The sequence below is a fragment of the Poecile atricapillus genome, chromosome 1, assembly GCF_030490865.1.
Source record: "Poecile atricapillus isolate bPoeAtr1 chromosome 1, bPoeAtr1.hap1, whole genome shotgun sequence".
NCBI lineage: Eukaryota > Metazoa > Chordata > Aves > Passeriformes > Paridae > Poecile > Poecile atricapillus.
The window spans coordinates 142018300-142033946 of NC_081249.1; the positions used below are offsets into that span (position 1 = coordinate 142018300).

The 15647-nt window shown below is 36.3% G+C and overlaps 1 protein-coding gene across 1 annotated transcript in view; it reads left to right on the forward strand.

Annotated features, from left to right (window-relative positions):
• The window catches only part of MYBPC3 (myosin binding protein C3), a 62586-nt gene that overhangs the window by 10439 nt on the left and 36500 nt on the right, over positions 1-15647 (forward strand). The window contains exons 3-15 of the mRNA XM_058829656.1: positions 880-975; positions 1206-1292; positions 1434-1582; positions 2481-2598; positions 3962-4010; positions 5229-5273; positions 7523-7579; positions 8202-8204; positions 12329-12352; positions 13115-13281; positions 14057-14189; positions 14423-14425; positions 15106-15230. Coding sequence (XP_058685639.1) covers positions 880-975; positions 1206-1292; positions 1434-1582; positions 2481-2598; positions 3962-4010; positions 5229-5273; positions 7523-7579; positions 8202-8204; positions 12329-12352; positions 13115-13281; positions 14057-14189; positions 14423-14425; positions 15106-15230 — 1056 coding nt within the window. The remainder of the gene's footprint in view (positions 1-879; positions 976-1205; positions 1293-1433; positions 1583-2480; positions 2599-3961; positions 4011-5228; positions 5274-7522; positions 7580-8201; positions 8205-12328; positions 12353-13114; positions 13282-14056; positions 14190-14422; positions 14426-15105; positions 15231-15647) is intronic.

Consider the following 15647-nt stretch of genomic DNA (forward strand, 5'->3'; position numbering starts at 1 on the left):
AGCAAACTTGTCCATATTGTACTCATTATATTTTCCTCACTGTCTTTCAGGTTGGTTCCATTAGAGCCTGCTAAAGGCAGATAACTTGCAAATAATGCTCTGGAGCATAGTGGAGTATGTTATGTTACAGAGTAACTGGATTGCCCATTATTATTTGGAAGTGGCTCCACTACCTACGGGGGAAAAAAATATCTTGCTGCAACTGATCTATTTCAAGAAATTCTACCTCCCTCCATCTGCTCCAGTTGCTCACTCCTACTCAATTTTCAGACAATTCTATCTTCTCCATTGTGCCAAATGCATTTGCCTGAATTTGTCTCTGAGGTCATGGTTTAATTGAGAGGATACAAACTTCCATAAGCCAGAGGAAGAACTTACAGATGGATTTTTAAAATGCTTTATCCATATTGTTTACTAGCAGAGTCTAGAGCTTTTTCCAAGCTCAAGCTTTTTCCAAGCTCAACAACAATAGCCTTTGTAACATTACATTCCAGCAGCACCGTTAAACAAAATTTCATGAATAAGCAAATTGTTTACAAAGATAATAATTACATAATTTTTCTTTTTTTTTTTTTGTTTAGACTACTGGTGTTTGCAGCAAATAATAGCATTATTCATTAGCTGACATGTTTCTACACATCAAGACTATAGAATTTAGAAAAACAGGCATCAGCTCTTTTTGAGCTCAGCAACAGAGAAAGCCTCATCATCCAGCTTCAGTGGGCCCCTTCTGCTTCCAGCACATCCTCTAAGCTCTAGGAAACAACAGCTAATTTCTCTGCATTTCCTAACATATCAAAGGCTGTTCTTTTGCAAAATTTCTTCAGAAGGAAAGAGGAAATACGACTTTCTCTAATCTTGGCTTACATTCATTTCCAGAAAAGAGTGAGACAGTCACTCCTGCAGAAGTGGTTCCAGACCCAGCTGCCTCAGGGTCACCTGCTCCACCAGCAGAAAGCAGCCAAAACACAGAAGGTAATAGAGAATTAACATTGTCAGCAAGTCTGGTTTATTAGCAGAAGGGAAGAACATACACAGAAACTCCTTAGAGTAAGTGAGATAGAGTAGATGAAAGCAGATCATAAAGAATACGGAATCTCAGAGGCGGAAGAAATCTACTGAGATATTTTTTAATTAATTAACTAATTCACTATATAGTTTGATGCAAAAAAAAATCTAAATAGTAATTACGATGTTTATTTCAGTTTCATCTGCTGAGACACAACCAGAGGAACCTCTGGACCCCATTGGGCTCTTTGTGGCACGACCACAGGATGGAGAAGTTACTGTCGGTGAGTGCAAAATGTTAGCCAAGTGAAGTTTGTAAGCTGTACCTGTTGCTTGACTGTTAGCTCTCCAAGTGCAGGGCAACAGCAGTGATATAACAGAGAAACATTATTCATAATCTTATTTTAATCTACTTCTCCTAAAAGGTGGAAACATCACATTCACTGCCAAAGTTGCTGGTGAGAGCCTGCTGAAGAAGCCATCAGTGAAATGGTTCAAAGGAAAGTGGATGGACCTGGGAAGCAAAGTGGGGCAACATCTCCAGCTACATGACAATTATGATCGAAATACCAAGGTACAATTGGCAGAATAGGGTTCTCAGTCTTCTAGATACTAATCTTTAATCTGAGGAAAACATAAACTAAAATAGGAATGTTTTGATGTTAGGGCACCCAAAGCAACATACAAGGCTATACTTATCCATAGAGACAAGCTCTACACATGGACTCTTTGTCTATGGTGAAATGAGAAAACATCTGGAGGACTGGGGGAATAGTTTTGCACTTTCTACTGCAGGATTCCCTTCATCTTCCTCTCAAGAAATTTGGCATATTTAAGAGAAAACAATAATCAGACAGCTGTTTAAGCATAGTTTAGTTTTAATAGATCGATCATTCTGCTATTAGTGCTGGAATTTATTGCTCTCTTGGATTGCCTAGACTGCTTTAAGTAGCTGAGTAAGACCCATTTTTTAGCACAAATTTGTCCAAAGGTACACGAGCAGGAACACAAGAGTCTGTACCACGACTTTGCATCGTCTGTGGTATATGAACCACTACCACCCTCTCCTGGATGGAGCTGGACAGACTCACTTACATTAGCCACTCCTTTCACTGAATCTTGGCATACGCTCTGGGCAGAGGTTAAACTGCTTAGTGAAAGCTTGATTCCCGTTTCCAATGCACATGCAATTAATGCATGACATTAGTGTATGTCCCAGCACAGTTTGCTGATGTAACATTGTATCCTCAGGAATACCTGTACTGACAGCACCCTTCAGCTGTTTCTACTGAATTGGGGATTTAGGTAATTCTTTGTCGCAGTAGTGAGTTGGGCGCTCAGGAGGTTCTTAGTTCTAAAAGGACACAAAGACATAGCTCATCCCTTGTCTGCTTCTCTCCATGTCATTCCCTCTCTCTGTTTCACCATTCCATTTTCTAATTTAATGATTGTATCATTGGTGTCTGTTCTAGGTTTACACCTTTGAAATGGAAATCATAGAAGCAAATATGACTTTTGCAGGAGGGTACAGATGTGAGGTGTCTACCAAGGACAAGTTTGATAGCTCTAGTTTCAACCTGACAGTCAATGGTAAGGTGAATTCCTCCCATCTATTTTTTTTTTTTTTTTTTTTTAATCTTCCTGCCCCTGTATTTCTTTTCCTGCCCACCAGTAATTATTTCTGGTACATATTGGTTACTACACAAGCACAGACCTGAGGCATAGACCTGAAGATCTAGAGGTACATCTAGAGAGGCCCACAGAGGAGAATGGGATTGAGATATTAAAAGTATCACTTGGTCATCACTCTAGTCAGGACTGTGAAGTTCTTAAAGAAAGCACAGAAAAAGATGCAAAACTTTCCACCTTTTTTCTGGCTTTATTCTGGTTTCATTCATGCATTCATTCATTCATGTTGTTTAATTCCACTAGAATAGAAGTTAATTCTGATTCTGACCAAAGTTCAGTACTAAAAATGGATATTTGAAAAAAACAGATTTAGACATGTGACACTATTGTCAATTCCTTTTTCCTTCATATATAAATAAATTCAACTTTTATGGAAGTACCTTGTGAGACAAAATTCCTTTAAGAGCAGATGACTCAATTTACCTAATGCATGGTGCCACCCTCACAAGTGCTATACTGAAAAGTTTATAAAAATTGAAAAAGAAGTATATTTTAACATCAATTTGTCTTGAGTGTGGAAAAGTTTCAGTAAAACAGTGTAAGCATGGACTGCCTGAAAGAGCTGAATGTTTGGACCATTTCTTGTTTCAGCAATTCTGTTCAAGGGGCTGCAACATCAACTTGTGTCCAGCTACCAGTGAACCTAATGCAAAGACAAAAGTTTATTAAGTTATTTGATCAGCAGTGTTAATTTTTCACTAGCTAGGACTCATAAGACTTCGGAACATCAAGTGAGAACAGTTTTTCTCCCAGCAGCAGCAGAACGGCAATTTATACCAATATTGTAATCAATTCTCTGTATACAACATCCTCAAGTACGTTTCTGTACCTCTCTTGATAGTGACAGGAATTTACCTCTGCTGTCAGAGGATAGATAATAATTTGTTATTAACAATAATATTCAGTTGATGTCTAGTCATATTCTCATTAGGGTTTAAATACTCTGTGAAGACACAACTGAAATTAAAATTTTGCAGCAGGTTAATTGACAAGCAAGTGATAAGACAGCCCATCAGGCTCCAGGTTATTATGAAACATGAGACAGAAATAAGTTATCCAAAAGACTAGATGTTGAAAGCTAATTAGTGAAGGCTGCATGTTTAAAGATGAAGTGTTAATCTTTCAATATGCAATTAATCACAATTTACAATATAAGAATTTATTTCCAAAAATGTCTGCAAAGGAAAACTTTAGAAATAGCAGCATATTTTTGCATTTTTTTACTTTCTCACCTATTTTTCTTCATTACTTTTTGTCACATCAGAAGCACCTGTAAGTGGAGACTTGGATATTCGAGCTGCCTTCCGCCGCACGTGAGTAGGCACAGCACAAACCTGCCTAAATCAGGTTACACATTCACATGGAATTCATTACTTTCCCAGATAAAACTAATTACAAGCAAAGCTGTTGTACCAACAAACACAAAGATACAGATGTCTACTAAGAAAATAGTACTACTAAGAAAATAGTTAAAAATATTATATAACTCCTAGAAATCACCTAAGAGAGTTTGGGCTTTGTACCAGAGTAATAATGGTGCTTGCCTTCAATCAGGCAATCAATAATGTGTATAGTTGTAACAAGAACTTCAGCACCTTTTTTCCAGGCATGTAAAGAGCACTCCAGATATAGACCAATAGAGATGGAAAAAATACTCTGTGATGTTGGTCTTGATTTTGTCTGGCTTGAGGAATTTCATGTACTTTAGTACGAACATTTGCTAAACCAGGGAGTGGAGTTTGGTGTGAGCTCTGTAAGCAGCATATGAGTGATAACATTCCTGGAAGCATTTTGATTGTACCTGTTTTCATGTTCTATACCTATATTAGTTAAATGAAGACAATGACATTTTAAGTGTCTGTGTGAAAACTCAGGTATAGGTAGTCTTAGCTGTTAAAGACTGGTGTTGAAAAGGCCAATCTCCCCCCATCTTTAATACTTTCTAAACTGATGTATCTCTTAATGGAATAATGTTCCCTTCTACTAATAAAATTCAGAAAATCGGTTGGATTTTTTTACATTTTAGACATTATTAATATGTTCTCTCTTTTCCCCTCATGTAATAATAAGTAAGTTTCTATTTCAGATTTTTATGTATTTTTTAAAAGTTATAGACCAAGATTATTCTGACATCTATTTCTCTAGAGGGCACAAATTTTCTGTGGCAACTCTGAGTATGTCTCTATAAGTCCCGTGTTTATATGAGACTTTTTCTAACATTCATCAGAAAGAATTAAACAAGGCTAGCAGAATTTGCCTGCAGTTAAGTCCATCTGTAGGTAGCTGACCAGCCTCACCGTAAGTAGTGGACACTCAGTGCATAACTGCATTGTTATTTCACCGCAATGAAAGGAGCTTCAACAGCTTCTCTTCATGTTGGCACAAGTAAAAGAATTCTGAATCAGTTCGAAGGGAGTGCAGTGTGAGCAGCTTCAGGCTGTTCAGATTGGTGGTTTCTCCTGTAAGAACGAAACCAGATTTTGAACTGAACTGTTTAAATCTGAAGCTTTGTCTTTGGTACTGTCACTCAGGAGCCTAGCAGGAGGGGGGAGACGGATGACTTCAGCCTTTCTCAGGTAGTCACTGACTGTGTCAGCAGACAAATTTAAGTCTTACAATGAACTGTCTCTCTCTGCTTAGGAAAAGAAAAAAACAAGCCCACCAAATTAAGCGATGGCTTAAGTTCCAAACAAATCACTGTTTACAATGTGTAGTATTTACATGAGATTAATACATATAAATAAGAAGTAATGTAATACAAATAAAGACAAATTAAAAGTTAAAAAAGAATATAAAAGGATAGATAAAACCAGATAAATAAAGAAAAGAGTTGCTTGGTAGCTCAGTGAGAGGCAGATTCATCTACAGAAAATGCATGTGTTTGGCAAGTGACATCTTCTCACCCTTGTCAGAAGACAAAAAGTAACTTTAAATTATATGCATGTCTGCTCTCTCTGTTTTGAATGTTTTCCTCTCTACTGAGCACATTTTAACTAAAATTGCTGTTGCTCACAGAAATGTACCAACACAAATGAAAATCTGTTGTTTCCTGGCACACTCCTTATCATATTATCATTAAATTTTTCGCTCTATGCCTTTTGCTTCTGATGTTTTCTACTATAGCAAAAAGAGGAGTTCTGAGATTCAAGTTAACTATATGCATGTTAAAGCAATTATTAGTCTTAGTCTTCAAAAAAGCTAAACCTTGATTGCTGGTCTTTCCTGAAACCTGAACTACCACTTGTGAAGCAAAAAGGTGAATAGTTATTCTCCCAGATGTAGACCTGATTTACTGAATATTGGATCACAGGAAATCCTTTCCAAATTTGGGATTATAATAGTTGTTTTTACGTACATTTTATGCCTGCAAACATGTAAATTCTTGTGAAAGTAGGGCCGAAAGCACACTTCTCTGTTTAAGTCTTATACCCAGGAAAATATCCTTCTAAGTACTGTACTATTCTGGAAGTAATCAAAGATGTAAAACCAGTATTTTCTTAAAGAAAAGATCTCTTCTCACAACATATTTCAAATTAATCAGACTCTAAATTGTTATTTAACCTTATAATGTCCAACAGTACAAGAAACTTGGCACTTGTTTCTGTTTCTTTTTTGAACAGTAGTGTTAAAATGCCCATCATTTTTCTTTTGAGTCTGTTTTCTTCCTTCTTGTTCCTGCAATGCCGAGTTTTCCCAATGCTCTGATTTACATTCTATAGACAGACTGATTTTTCCTGAAGCAACTCAGACTGTGTGTTGACAGAGGCAGCATTATGGTCTACAGCTACCACCAGTACAACTGGAAAGAAAAAATTCTGCCTACAAAACAATAATTAAATATAAGATGTTGCTTCTGGAAGAATATGAATGCTGTGAAACGGAATCACCCGATTCTTGCACTCAAGACAACAGAGATGTTAAAGCTGGCCATTGATAACAGTAGACTGGCTGAGATGAAGAAAATACATTTGGGTGTCCTAAATCCTGTCTGAATGCAAAGATGAACTTTTTTAAGGAATTAAATCTAAAGAAATGATTGTAGTGACTTTATGCTGTTTTCAGAGTAGGTCAGTATTACAAATGTTTAGAAGCACAGCTAAAACCCACTGGATTCAGAACACCAAAAATAACATTGTGCATCCCATCTGAGCTCACCATATGTAATAGGCAGAACTGCACATCAAAAAACTCCTGCCTGGTGCTTCTTGTTTTCACAGACCAACTCATCACAGTATTGCTTGTCATGATGCTTGTTGAACAAATGCATACTGAACCTCATCTCAGGCTGAAAGCCAGATCACAGAATTCTTCCTTCAACTCTCCCAAACACTAATGATGTGACACTTTTTTTTCAGTGTAATGAATTCTGGTGTCACAAAGAGCCTCAGGAAACAATTACAGCTGGGCTAATACTAGGGGGAACACGGTAATTTTAGATTGTGAGGTATTCCACAAAAAGCTTGATTAAATACTGCCCCAACTGTAAATAATATCTACACTCCTGAAAGACAGAATAAAGAGAGAAGCTCCTGGAACACCTCTAGGATAATAAATACATTCCAAATCAATATGGTGACCAAATTAATACCCTGTACAACTTCATGCACAATCAGCACATTTTGTTACATGTATTTTTAAACCTATATGCAAATGAATATGAACACTGAGCCTACTTAAGTCACCTTCTGTGTCAATGCACATTCTAATTCATTATAAACTCATCTACTGCTCCCCTACAAAAATATGTCTTCTATATAATGTTACATTCTCACAAGCTATTCCCACTTCCTTCTGAAACTAATTATGGCTTTCTATCACTATACAGTACCGAGGGACATGATGATGGGGCAGAGTTTAATTTCAGCTCCCTACTGAAAAAAAGGTGAGTAAAAATCCATAGATTTAGAGAAAAAAGGCTTCTGTTGAACAGCTCTGAAACACCAGAACTGGAATAAGTGAAAGTTTCATAAACTCAGAGTCCTTCTCACTTTCCTAAAGCAGCTCTAAATGGAAAAATCATGACAGGTAATTATGGCTACTTCTTGAAATGCACAACATTTGCTGCATTTCTGATAGGCTTATACTGGAGAAAAAAAAAAAAAAAAAGAAAAGAAAAAAGTCCGAAAGGGCCTGGACTCAGGTAATTACATGCTTCCAGGAGCCCTTTCCATGTGGAATTAAAATAGCTATTTATAATTTTGCCTTATTAAGAAGCAGAGAGCTGGGAGGACAAGCTTTTTTTATTAGATATTACTACATTGTTCAACTATATATTATCTATTATATAGATATTCTATGTTGCATAAATATGACAAATATATTTTACTCTTCCAATTGTTATTCTTATTTCTTCCTGTTACTTTTACTTTCACATTTTTGCTGTAATTTCTTTTCTAATTCTTATCTCTCCTCGATGTATCTATTCTCATAACCTGTTTTCTTATGCCCTTCTCTTTTTACCAAACTCTCAATCCGAATGCTTTGGATTCCACTGTTGCCAACAGAGAGTAAGCTTTCTATTTAATTGTATTGTAAATGCATGGGTCAGACTGAATATAAGAACCATTTGGTTTGAAATAATGCATGCATCTTTGTCTTCTTTACATGTAGAACATGACAAAAATTGCATATTGTGAAAGAAAATTATTGGCTGCTAATTTCTGAGCCAGAAACTCTTTTAAACAGTTTTATGGTTAAAGACTATTTGATACAATGTATTTCTCTGAATGTCCTTTGGCTTTTACCATCACTTTCTTCCATATAACCAGTTCTAAAATTTCCTTGAATTTCCAGATTTTATCAATAACCTGCTGCTTTGTATTTCTGTTGTCATAGTATTTAGAATTGGAAAAATCTGCATAATATAATTGCACAATTTCATAATATTGTTGCCTATCAAATAAGTGATGATCATTTGCTTGCTTCTTTCTGTTCACTGACCCTGGCCACTCACTCTGTCTTTCCAGCATCTGAAACTCCTATAAAAACCTGTCACTTAGCTTCCTGTTTTGCAAATCTAAACTTTATTAGTTTAAGCTTTCACAATCAACTTCTTAGATGAGTGTTTTTGTGAATCTGTGTTCAGTGTCTGCCCAGGTAGGTAAGTCACTATTTATAAAAAGTGTTTTATCCTCACAAAGAGTACAGGATCATGCAGACATATGGGGTAACCTTCTACAGAAGCCAATAAAGCCACAATAGCCTCAGGTTAACTCACCCAAACTTCAGTGGGGCAAACATGGCCATGTGCTTCACAAACCCCTGTGTTACACTCTGTGCAGGGCATCTGTCTATAGTTGAATCCTGGCTCTGCAGCAACACCAAAAGCAAAACACTTCAGGGGGACAGACAGATGAGACAGAAAAGACACCTATCTATATTTTATAGCTGATACACTTATCTATTGATACACCTAAATGTATATTCTGTACAGATACACCTATCTATTTCTATAGCTGACATTGATATCCAAGTTTCTTGTTTCAGCATCAACCCAAATTGTTGTAAACAAGCTCTAGTTTCCATAGAAAACGTAAGGCATAAGGCAATTGCTTATCATCTTTATAAAATTTTAAATAAATGAGAACCAGCATGAAAATACTTGAATAATTTCATACAGAGTCTCCAGCTGGAATGAGGTGCTGAGCCCCTCTCCTTGTGCCTTTCCCTTTTGCTCTCATAATTAGTTTTGAGCAATGATCAAACTCAAAAAAGCAGTAGAAATCTTCAGTATTTACAGAAATGTTAAATTTATTGATTTAACTATTCATTATTTGTTAGGCTAGAAATGTAATTTATTAAAATTTTAACAGTGCATTTTAACAGTGCTTCTCCCATTTCTTGACTTACAAATTTCTGCCTAGTGAATTTAAGAACTTAAATTCATTGCTCCTAGTTGTTTTTCACAGCCAGTTCAGAAGTCATTTGTGGACTCTTCAGGCTTTGCACACCTCAGGTTGAACCACTTATATTAATGAAAACAGATAGGCATAAAATCTCATAATGGAATGAAATAATTCTTCATTAAAATAGAACAGGAAAAGGGATCTCATGCTGGGGAACTCTCAAGAGCTATGCAGATTCAAACAGAATTGAGAATTATTCTTTTACCATTTCTGCTCTATTACACCATTTTACAAGTGTCCCTCAATCCACAGGTAATGATCATTCTATAATAAATAGCTTCACTATAATAAAGAGCTTCATTTAACACTGTATCTCCTATCACTGTAATTTAATTAACTGGTGTTGACATACAGATGTCATGGGCCAAGGAGAGGTCATCGGGAAGAGGAAGGGAACAGCTGCCACAGGACTATTAAATGGGATAGTGAGCAGAGACCTTGAAGGAGGTGACAGCTGACAGAGTCCAATCAGTTGACAGTAACTGGATAGGAAGGAACCATTTCTGGGATGTACAAAACTATTTTTAACCCCTCCACATATGTTTAAAACATATCAGCTGCATATTCCATTTACAGCAGGTTCACTGAGCTGCATCTTGATGCCCCCAAGTGCATAGCTAACCTATGAGGTGATCTCTGTGAATAAGGATCCCCAGCATCAGGGAGAAGAGCAGAGGAGTGGGAGAAATCTCATGAGTCCAAGTGCTCTATTGCTTTTCATGCACTGCTCAGCTCCTGTTGGTAGTGGAGGAGTACAGCTTCTCTGTGCAAACTCTGTCTTTCTGAGATCAAAGAGAATGTTTTAACAAATGCAAAATAGTGAAAAGGAGTACTGGGATGGGGAAAACTTTGCTCAAAGGCAGACACATTTTCATCTTTTCATTTTCAGAACTTAATTAAACGGAAATTACGACCTCTAGCCTTTAGTCCCATCTTGCATGAAACTCAAACGCCTTTTCTTTCAATTAAAAATAAATTTAGCATTTCCAAGAAAGAGACTATATTCTTTCTTACGTCCAAATTTCTTATATTGCATACACCAGAACGGTATTCCAAGATAAAACAATAGGATGACACTGAGTAATGGAAGAGCTAAAGGAAAAATTAGGGAAGCCTTCTCAATAGAGAGAGATATTAGAGTCCTTTGGAACTCCTTTGAAATGGAAAGATTTTTCTCATTATGTACTTAAAAATAACTCACACAAAATATTTTTTGAAATCTCCATGAATAGTCCTACCTGTAAATTTTCAGATATAGAGTGTGTAAATACAGACAAGCCTATAAGTAGGTAGATAGATAAACTGACAATATTTATATAATGTCTTAAGGAAGATGATAATATTTGAATCTCTTAAGTCTTACTTATTTCCTATGATTTTATTTTTTTAAGATACAGTTTATCTACAGAAGTTTGATTGTACAAAGAATTAAATACATATTAGAAATATTATATGCTCTTAGTTTTATATAGCACTTAGTATTTAGTACTTATATATCTATTTTAATATACATGTATTTATAAATATTTGAAAGTCACTCCTTGATATGATCAGGTCAACAAGGCCAAGAACTACTTATGTCAAAAAAAATCTTGATCTATGTGGCAAATCTGTTCAGTTTTCCTGTCTCCTGCTAAGCAAAACTAAAAACAGTTTGCAGCAGCCTCAAACTAAACAATAGATATATAGAAGAGCCCTGGTAAAATTTGTGGGTGATGCTGAGATGCAGTGTTACTGCAAACACCCAGTACGCTGCTCTTATTGTAGGCACTCCAAAATTCAGCTCCTCCAATCAGTTCAGTGAGTGCTAGAGAGGGCTTTGGGCTTAGTGAGTGCTAAGCCACTTGGAAGATATGGGATATTGTATACCATATTTCAGCTCAATCCCACTGAGCTGAAATCCTCTGCTCTTGCTTCCTTTCTGTTCAAGAGCTACAAGGTCCTGGAAATTCCAAGCTTAGATGCAGCACTTTAATAAAAACAGTGCTCCCATTACAAGCAAGCCTTTTTTTGGCAATGAAAGGAGTACCTGAAATGTTTGGTTATATCTGCTGTCTGGCCTGACTACAGTAGTACTGTTAAGTAGTAATATTTCTCACAGACTAATTGGACTGTTATTTTCCTGCAAAAAATGGAAATATACCCAATAACATTCCACCTTTCTCTGCATCACTTGTCTTCTTGTTGGGGTTTACCACTGAGCATGACTTCGTTATGAGTGTGTTCTGCTGCACTGGAGTCTGCTTAGTCCTGGTGAAAATCAGAAACAACAGCCACAGGAAGTTCTTTCCCCTACGAATTTTTTAGTAAAACGTTATTTCTTAAAATATTACTTCTTCCACAAATTGTCTATTTACCAAAATGCAAACTATGACAGGCAAAAACATCCTAATAACAGGGCAAAGTAGAGTTATTTGTTTCCCTGGAAGGCAATAAGTCATAAGTAGGAATAAAAAGAAGTGCTCACACTTATATAAATCCCACAGTGGATCTGTACAAAGCGTGGGAGTGAGTCCAATTTCAACATGGATCAGCATTCCCCTTGAGCCCATTTCAGAACATATGCATGAGTTCCTTCATCTCCCTGCTACTGAAGCACAGGCCTGTTCTGCTAAGGGTGAAGATGACATTCATGGATCTTGTGTACTAACACGATGCCCTTTTTCTTGCCCATTGGGATGCTGCACACTTTTCCAAATGGTTTTCTGCATTGTTCTGGAGTACAGCAGCTTCCTGCGCCCTTCAAACCGGTAAGGTTATACCAATTTCTTTTTCTATTTATGATCTTTCAAACAAAATATATGATGGCAGATAAAAAAGAATGCCTTTCCCAAAGCCAGACAGCCAAATTTTCCCTTAGTTTTACTAAACCAAACATTAATTCTTCCATAATCACTAGTTCTTTGTTTAAAATATAAAATAACTAGTACATTGTAAATACTGTCTTGTTTGCCACTACTCACCAACCTCTTTATATTTTATAGGTTACTACAGACAGCAATGTTCTCCTCAACAGATGATAAAAGTCTTAATAATTTGTGAATTACTCTTTTAAGTGAAGACAGAAAATGTCCTGAGTAGAAAAGGATATATCTCTTATTTACATAAACCAAGCACCTTTTTTCTAAGGTTGTTGCCAGCACATGAATTCAGTTCCTTGCTTTGCCATGTTCCATGTTTTGAGCATTGACCACGACAACAAAATAAGTTTCTTTATGTTTCTGTTACCCATCCTTAAAGGAAGTTAAAATTTATTAGTTCTGGTTGTTAGGGAAAAAAACCTGCAGGACAGAATTCAATTGTAATCACTATATATATAAATGAAATTAAAACTAGTGACCAGTTTTATTTCATTATATTACATAATAATATAGTAAAAAGTTAGACTGTTGATTATTTTTTAAGATATGGCTTCATCAAGGCCAGCTACATCAATATGTAGCTGCCAACCCTATAGATTTTTTTAAATACTCTTAATAGTAGCACTCAGAGACTCTAATCCGTTTCTGCAGAGGTGAAGGAAAATCTGAATCACAATCTGATGTTGATGTCTGGGATATCCTGAGGAAAGCTCCTCCTACGGAATACGAGAAAATTGCTTTCCAGTATGGTATCACAGATTTGCGTGGGATGTTGAAACGCCTCAAACGCATAAAGAAGGAAGAGAAAAAAAGCACAGGTTGGTGAGATGCATTTCTTCTAAATACAGCATTTGTATCTTCTTCACAGCAGCAAGATACAAGACCATGAGAAATAGTAATTTCCTGTTCCAATTATTACCCAGCCTTTACATATGAAATACTGATTACCAGAGATTGCAGCTATGCCCAATATTCTAACATTCCTTGCCCTGAAACTCTGGATATTCTGGACACACTCACTTTACCAGTTCCACAAGCTTGGCCCCTTACATTTCCCTGAACATAAAACAACACCCCCTACTTGCCCCCCACACCAATTAGTCAGTATGTCAGGCAACAGTGATATATTTAAAGAATTTCATTCTCATTGGTATGATGCATTTTGAATTCTTGAGCCTTTCTAGTCCTGTGAAGTATTAGTTGTCTAATGGTAACTGACTTTTTAAAAAGTCTGAAACAGAGAAGGCAAACAGCTATTCATCAGTACTGAGAAGACCAAGTATAATTTTCCTACATGGGCAGATGTAACACTATTTAGGATGTGTTGAAGTACATATTCACATCTTATTTAGAATATTCTACTTTGTTTATTTTGGTTTGCAACACATGCTTGTCATCCTATGTTAAGGAAAAATGGCACAGGATGAAGAATAGACAGAAAGGGTAAAAATTCAAACAGGAATGCAGAAATTGGGGAACGTTTCAGATGATGGTAAACAACATGAAAGGGAATAAAGATTTGTTTCGTGACCCAGAATAAGAAAAACAAGTATAAAAATGATAAGGTGTTTTTTTAATCATTCTTCATCATAGCATTCCTCAAGAAACTGGATCCAGCTTACCAAGTAGACAAGGGACAAAAGATTAAATTAATGGTTGAAGTTGCCAATCCAGACGCTGATGTGAAATGGCTGAAGAATGGACAGGAGATCCAAGTGAGCGGCAGGTAAACTAGAAATACAAGAAATCCAAAAAGGAATGAGCTACAGCTTGGACAAAGTGAAAAATCCAGATTTTCTTTGAAAGAAAGGAATAAACAAAGATAAATAAGAGCTGAGAAAGAATCTCAGTAGTGTTGTGGCTCAGGATCAGTTTGCTGTTGTCATAACCTTTTCTTTTTTCTTCCCTCTTCTCTGTATATCTACGTGTGGGACTGGATGCTTCCATCTACCAATTTAGCAAGTAAGTCCTGAGATTATAGTCTGCTCTTTATGTGTATATCTGTCGCCCTGAAAACTAAAGCCTTCTGATAATGTTCTCATAGTTTTAGTTACTTTCCCAGGAAAGTTCTATAAACATAGATTATTTGTCACATTCCTTCTAATAAATGTCTTTTGATGGACATTTTGCATGACCAGTGTGCTTGGGAAGGTGGTAACTTAATTATCCAATCCCTGCTCATTGTCAAGAGTCTATAAATACTGGAGTCAGAGAATAAAGGGGGTTCTTTCCTGCTCTAACACTGAGAAGCATTTGTGTGAATCATTTCGTGTCCTTTAGCAACATAGGTCCAGGGTACTTTCCCCTGATCTGGGATATACTTTAGCATAACTTGTTTGTAGAACCAATTTCCAGTGATTTTTTGTTGAAGCCATTTTTATTGGTAGTCATACTAGATCTTAGAACAACGGCCAACACCTTTCACATGAGTTTGTACATCTCACCCTTGGAGGAAGATTACCCATAATTTCCTATGCTAGTTTTTCAAACATTGCTTCTCTTCACTGCACCAGGACAGGCCTGTTGGGCTTGAGTCCTCAGAAAAAGAGTAGGAATATTTTTCTCTTCCAGGCAGGAGAAGACAGTGACTGGGTCCATAAGGGTTTTTTTCCCCGATAATTACATTTAGATTCTCTTTTCAGATATATTTTTGAGGCTGTTGGGAATAAGAGAATACTGACCATAAACCACTGCTCTCTGGCTGATGATGCAGCATATGAATGTGTGGTAGGGGATGAGAAGAGCTTCACAGAATTATTTGTAAAAGGTAAGCAATGGTAGCAAAAGGAAAGAGATCTCCCTTAACATTTATCATTGAATTACTGTCTTCTTCTCTACTCTCAAATTTATCTTAGGTGAAAGGATTTTCTTGAACATATTAACAAATTCTGAGATCTATTGAAGTAGGTATTTTTCTCACAGTTAAATTGAGGAAAATTTTGCCTAACACTAACAAGGAAAGCAGCACAGTGATAGTATCATTAAATCTCATTTGGAAAGTTATTTACATCTCAACAATGGGGCTAGAAACTTACTTAAAAAATTTGATTCCACTCAAGATAAACATGTGCTCCAAGATGTACAAGCAGATCAAATAATACAAAAAAGTAACACCTCCTGTTTAGAAATTTCGAATATATATGAAAACTCTTTAATCCTATATTTTTATTCCAATTCATGAAAA